We start from the raw sequence: 6562 nt of genomic DNA on the forward strand, positions 1-6562 counted from the left end.
GCCAAAGCCAAGTCAAAACTTCCATCCTGACACAGCACAGCGGGAGCACTAATACATTTAGGGATAGTCAGACGGAAGTGTAACACTTCACAAAGCTTCCAGGATTAACCACTGGCTACAACTACATAAAATACTGCTCCACTTTTAAGTTCCAGTTCCCAACGCTAGCCTCACACGAGCAGTCACCTCTTCCTGGCTGCAGATTTGAAATGCATAGAAAAGCAGAAGCAATATAAATTTTCAGCTTTAGTGTTCTCCTACCAATGGAAAGGTAAATACCATTCTCCGTATCCCACGTCACAGAATTTGATGATGCAGCCTAAGATTAAGTTAAAAAAAGACTCAAACAAAAAAAACCCACTACAACTGCTGCAGGTTTCTCATTTAATTAATTTGCATGCCTTCCAGTATGCATCTCTAATTTGCAACACACTACAGTGGATTTATACTGTACAGCAGTTTTGCTTTCAAGTTTGATATGGTGGAAAAAAAAAGCAGTGACACATTAACCGTGCTGTAAAGAAAGTGGCAAGGAGCATTTTAATTTCATCTGAAAATCTGTCAGGACAGTTCTGTCATCATAAACCCAGCTTCCTTCCTTTTTCATAGTACCTCATACAATGCAATGTGAAAACCTTCCAGTTGAAGCGGATTAATACTGACATTTGGATTTTTCCAATGTATAAGTAGTATCAGCTTTAATAACAGCCATACACGTCATCCTCTATGTTGTATGACACGCAAAACACATTCACAGAACCCTTGTTCTCACAACAGTTCAACACACCAGTGGAGACAAAAAAGCAGCAAAGAAAAATACTTAGAGGAGCAAAGACACTCATTAGAACAAGAAAGAGGAGAAGGGGAGGCATTTTGTACACCATGCTCTCTGTTTAGATTAATAGGAAGAGACCAGATAACTGGAACGGAAAATGGCTGCTTCAGCGACCTTTAGTGTGCACAATGCCATCCCTGAACATGCATCTTAAAAACAGACATGCTTAAAATACTCACTAAGGAAAGAGGGAGCAGGCAACTGACAGCCACTTGAGAGACAAGGAAAGTCTATGGTAAGACTTACAATTCTGGGCTTTTTACATCAGTCTGATCTCAACTTGCATCTCCTTATCATTCTGTTCCTTTAATTACATTAATGCGTCTTTCGTGGCACACTGCAGTTGTTAGACTGACTTTCTTTAAACACATTTGAAATGTTAATTTAAAATGCTAACAGCTACGCACAGTAACAAAAAAAGAAGTGTAGTACCACAAGATCGATGATTTTCATCTGGAAGAAGTATTCAATATAGCAACAAAATACTCAGCAGCTGTCAAATAGCTCTTTTCTGTCAACACTCACTTAACAAAGGCTTTAGATGATCTTTACTAGAGAAAGACTATTCTTGGCTGTTTAAAAATGACAGCAGAACAGCCCGATCCCCCTCTAATGGAAGAAAAGTCTTCCAGCATCTCAATGGCCTGAAAGTTTAGTTTGATGATAAAAGCAACATGGTTATTTTTAGCACTCTACAGGCATAGAAACACAGCTCTAAACTGTGACCTACAGCTATGCAGAGCCAAGCATCACATCATACGACAGCCTTAACTTTAGCTAGAAGCACGTCTGGAGTTGCTTCTGACTATCATTATTCATCTCACTACCAACAAGACCTTCCGAAGGATTTAGCAACAAGCATTCGAAATTGTTACCATCTTTTTTTTAAACTGCTGCCATCGGCAGAGCTCAATTCAAAGGTAGGAGATCTTAATGGACTTTCTACGAAGTATTTGAGAGACCATGTTAGGTTAAATGGATTACAACTTCTTTCAGGTACAGAGGATGAAAAACAATCTTAAAAGCAGAAATACTTACTGTCATATTCAGTACAGAAAGTCATTTTTCTAAACATGGTTTGAGCAAATAAAGAAAAAAAACAAACTTGTTTTCTTCCAGCAGTATTAAGAGCCTGGACACAGGATATGCTAGAGTAAGAGACCTTCAAGCAAACTCACCTGGAACAACACTGGTCATAGACAACTGCAAAGGTAATTTATGTTATTTTACTAGTATTCTTGTGTCTGCATAATTTGTAACAAACTGCAATTTAAAAACCTATTCTACCAGATTTCTGTCTCCAGATTATATATGCAAGAATTTATTTAACGTAGAAGTTTCTACAGAAGTTTTCAAAGCAGATCACACAGAGTTCTATCACTTTACTCAATTACTTTTTAAATGTACAGGTAACTTCAAATTTTGAAGGTTTGAGGGTTTGTGGGTTTTTAGGAAGGGTTTTCCTTGTTGCCACTTTCTTTTGGGGGGGGTGGTGGTTCTTGTTTGATTGGTTTTACAGGTTTTGTGTGTGGTGTTCATTCTTGGGGAGGGGTAGGTTGGGGGTTTGTTGGTTTTTTTGTTGTTGTTGTTTTCCTTTTTTTTTGAACCACTTATACTACCAGGATAAAAAAAAGAAGTATTTCCGATATGACAGATGCACACTTAAATGCTATAAATGTCACAGTTATGTCAACTCAGAAAATAGACCAAAAATACGATAAAAATATAAGGCTTGTCATATTTAACTACGGCTTGGTGATTATTGTTATCATTACTTACGCTGCCATGCAAAATATTTTAGGATCATCAATAAAGCTTCCTTTAAACATTCAGTTGCTAAGAAAGAAGTCTACAGGTATAAATAACTACGAGTTGGACAGAAATAAGCAAACTTTTTTTTTTTTTTCTTCTCCCCTCACAGCTTAAAAATGCCACTTTTTGGCTGGATGAAATGGGCAAAAAATGATTCCTACAAACCCACAAGATACCCTGGATCAGAAGTAGTTACAAAAACACTGCTGCGGGAATTGAAATGGCACCTGAAAGAGCGTGAAAGATTAGTGCAAGAGATTGAAAATGAGCAAAAAGTCCAGAAGACTGGCGTGGATTACAACTGGCTGAAGAATTACCAAAACCCTCAAGCAACAATTCCGGCTACTGAGCAGCGGCAGCTCGAAGTTCTGTGTTCACAAATCCAGCCTTGCCAAACAGGAACTGTTCTCAGCAGGTAATTGTTTTGTGTTTCTCTAACTTCGAGTACTCTATCATAAAAAAAGATGTTTCTTCTACTTAAACCAAGCTCGTAGTTGACACTGATCTTTCTTTCAGAGTAACAATGACCAGCAACTGGAACGCATTTTTACTGACATTTTAGAAGTTACATCCTTACCTTAAGATGTTGTGCTTGAAGGAAGTTTTTAATCAGGGTTTTCCTGGTCTAACCCAAAATAAGGGAAGTCTTGCATGCCTAAACATGTGATCTCTCAGTCATGTTTCAGTTTTTCCTGTCACTTATTCCCAATATTTATTAAATAGTAACCCAATAACAGAAAATTAAGGCACTAATGCAATGCATTGTTAAGCAGAAACCCAGCTTCACCGCCCGAAATAGCTGAATGCTTCTAGAACAAGCAGATCGATGCCACGCCTCCCTTCCCCCCCCAAAAAATCCCATTAAAAATAAAATAACAGTTTTTAAAAACAAACACACCACCCCTGTTTTACAAAGAAAAATTCTCCCATTCCTGTATTTTAAATACATTTTCTAGGGACAAACAGAAATGACAGAACAAGCCTATGTGCCTTTTAAAGCCCAGAATATACCTCAGGGCAAAGTCAGTTTAAATCAAGTTACCCAGATGGGCCAAAAAAAGAAAAAAAAAAAAAAACACAGTATACCCAGCAACAATAGCTTTCAGAGCTCATAATAGCTGGACCATATCCAGTGCATTGTTAGAGCTCTTTTCCTCCTATAATCTTTTGGGGGAGGCATGTGGGAGAAATGTGGCAGCAAGGAATAAATGACACTAGAATGCAATCATTTCCTCCTCCTTCCCCTCCCCTCACAAAAGCAGAGAGGAAATAGAAGAGTTTTCAGTGCCCATGGTTAGGTTTCTGGTTTTGTTTGTTTCTAGATTTCGTGAAGTTTTAGCAGAAAATGATGTCTTACCTTGGGAAATAGTCTACATATTCAAGCAAGTTTTAAAAGATTTTCTTACCACCATTGAAAGAGAAAATCAACAAGATCAGCTGGTAGATGCATGGAATACAAATTGCTCTGAACACTTCAGCATGCGTGGTGACAGTTCTATCAAATCAGACAAAGACGAAATCCCCACAGTTTCCAGTTACGTCGACAAAACCACACAAAGCATGTTTCCCACCTTCTCCCATAGAATCTGGAATCTACCCTATTACTACCCATCAAGTTAAGTTGGCTTGTGTTTCTTTCAAAAATGTATGTAGCCATTTGCATTCCTTTCTTGTAACTGTTATCCACAAACATAGGAATAAGAGAAGTGACATGCTCCCCTTTTTTCCAAGTTCAGAAATTAAAATGCTTGACTCTAGCTAGTATATAGTATACAAACTTTATATACGGACTCTCCTTTTATCTTTATAGTACCTTAAAAATGTTGTGTTCGAAGGCCTACTTTTACCAAAAATGTAGATGCTTCTGAATAAAACTCTGAAGCATTTTAGTTTTTAGCCATAGACAGCCTGATGCATTTAAATAAAATAAATAAAAAATTCCTCCCAGATTTTGTAACAGCATCAACCCTCAAAGCATTACGCAAAAATTTCTGTATTTGTCACGTAGCTTTTAGGCTCTCTAGGAACTTTATACCAGGTAAAATAAATGGTTTAATATAACGTTACACCAAATCAACTGATAAATACTTTTTGAAGCAGAGCAGTTATTTCTTACCTTCAAGAATAATTTCTAATAATAAAACAATGTCAGAAGTTATAACATTATGCATGTACTGTTCCTGTATTGTTTCCAAACTGTACTCTGCACTAGCTGAACTACTGCGAAGACAGACAACTAAATGAAAATGTTGGATACTTAATGGTGTTTAACAACTAGCTCTCTATTCTTTAAAAAGTTAATTAATTGTTTTATTTCAAATAGTTGTACTCCTTCATTTGTCTCACTGGAAGTTATCCTGAAACCAAGACTCTGTATTAAATTCTAATGCTTTGATCAGATCAGACAGTAAGTTTCTAGAATAGCAAAGAAAGAGCCCACAGACCAGTTCAAAGCAAGAGGTGATCTTTTTAAATTTCAGTTAAACAAAATCTCACAGTTTTCAGTTGCCATCATCTATCACTGTGGGTTCATGATAAAGTTTTACAAGACCGATTGGATATGTAACAGTTAGGTCACAGCAGACAATTAGAGCAGAAAATCAATGAAAACATATGCCAGAATTTCCAATTGGGCTCCCATCTCCATATGTAACAAATTTTTACACGCCTTATGTAACCTCTTCATCTCCAGATTCCTTTTTCATCCGTTTGCCACATCACAAACTGGGCAAGACTCACATTGCCCAACTCACAAAACACACTACTTCACACAGAGGGGAAACTGCTTCCTCTAATCTTTTCTTCAAACACTGAAGAAAATGCTCAGATTTCCTCAGGTTGGCAACACACAGCTAAAAGCTGTTTCCTTAATGCTCTGCCATTATATCCTTCACTCAAGAAAATTTACTAATAATACAACATAAATTAGAACAAACAACACAGTTTTCATAAAAGATAAAAATACTACCTTAAAAAACAACTTTGGAATGTTTGTAATGTAGAGAACATTTCATGCACAGAAGTGGAATATAATATACACAAAAGGTAGAACAATCAGAACTCTTCCATACACCAAACTGACAGAGCACTGGAGGATGAGAGTCAATAGGTTCCTACAAGCCTAGAATAATAAATATCACAGCTTAATACCAAAAGTTTCTCCAGTCTTCCACACACTAAATACATAAAACTTCACAAGCACATGCAAACTCATATCAACACTCAGAACTGCTATAAACTCCTTGCAGTATTTTTGTGCAGCTGCCAGTTTGTATGTAAATAACAAAAGGTTGAACCTCAACTTACTCTGTCCTACTGATACAGAATAAAGAGCGTCAGATACTGTCCATGGAGTTCTAAAAAAATCTAGACATGGATCCCTGCACGAAGGCAGGATCATTTGAAAGAAACATTTTTTCTCAGTAATAAAGCTTCCCACAGAGTTAAACTTCAAGTTCCTTTTCCATAGGAAAGAAGGTAACAAGTACTACACGTATGAAAGGCATTACCTGAATTAATATTGCACCAAGAATTATCATCCACAGTATGGTTTCAGAAAGTAATGTTTATTTGGTCAAATATTCAAGTTTCCTGCAATTTTCCTGTACTTCACACAAATGGGTTTCCTAAAATGGTACCTTCACAGCTTTCTATTGAAAAATAGGTGAAAAAAACCCCTAAAAATTTAGCCTCCAAATTTTAGTTTATGGAAAACTGTAGGCCAGTAAACAACCAAGGTCCACTTAACTTTACAATCATCAAAAGAACAGGTAGGTGAAAGAAAAAAACCCCACACAACTCCAAGATGACCACAGACACAACTTACACATTCTTCATAGATTTCACTTTAAGATAAGCAAATGCAGTGTAAGTCCAGAAAAAAGGACCTTCAACTACAACATACACTAAAAGGCA

The 6562-nt window shown here is 36.8% G+C and overlaps 1 protein-coding gene across 2 annotated transcripts; it reads left to right on the forward strand.

The window, feature by feature from the left end:
* The first annotated feature begins 753 nt into the window (after positions 1 to 753).
* RD3L (RD3 like) lies at positions 754 to 5034 on the forward strand. Of its 2 annotated transcripts, none has more exons than XM_069857095.1 (4): positions 754 to 1070; positions 1955 to 2046; positions 2757 to 3062; positions 3970 to 5034. In XM_069857095.1, exons 3-4 carry the CDS (start codon positions 2764 to 2766, stop codon positions 4265 to 4267), a joined length of 597 nt encoding a protein of 198 aa, XP_069713196.1. In that variant the 5' UTR covers positions 754 to 1070; positions 1955 to 2046; positions 2757 to 2763; the 3' UTR covers positions 4268 to 5034. The 2 variants fall into 2 exon arrangements, with proteins under 2 accessions (XP_069713196.1, XP_069713197.1); XM_069857096.1 differs by having other exon boundaries at positions 1958 to 2046.
* Positions 5035 to 6562: the final 1528 nt, after the last annotated feature.

This window comes from Phaenicophaeus curvirostris, chromosome 5 (genome assembly GCF_032191515.1).
Source record: "Phaenicophaeus curvirostris isolate KB17595 chromosome 5, BPBGC_Pcur_1.0, whole genome shotgun sequence".
NCBI classification, from domain to species: Eukaryota; Metazoa; Chordata; class Aves; order Cuculiformes; family Cuculidae; genus Phaenicophaeus; species Phaenicophaeus curvirostris.

Excerpts from the sequence above, each read along its gene's own strand:
- RD3L (XM_069857095.1), top strand. The coding sequence starts at position 2,764 with ATGCCACTTTTTGGCTGGATGAAATGGGCAAAAAATGATTCCTACAAA. Across the intron at positions 3,063-3,969 it reads ACAGGAACTGTTCTCAGCAG|ATTTCGTGAAGTTTTAGCAG; the intron begins GTAATTGTTTTG and ends GTTTGTTTCTAG.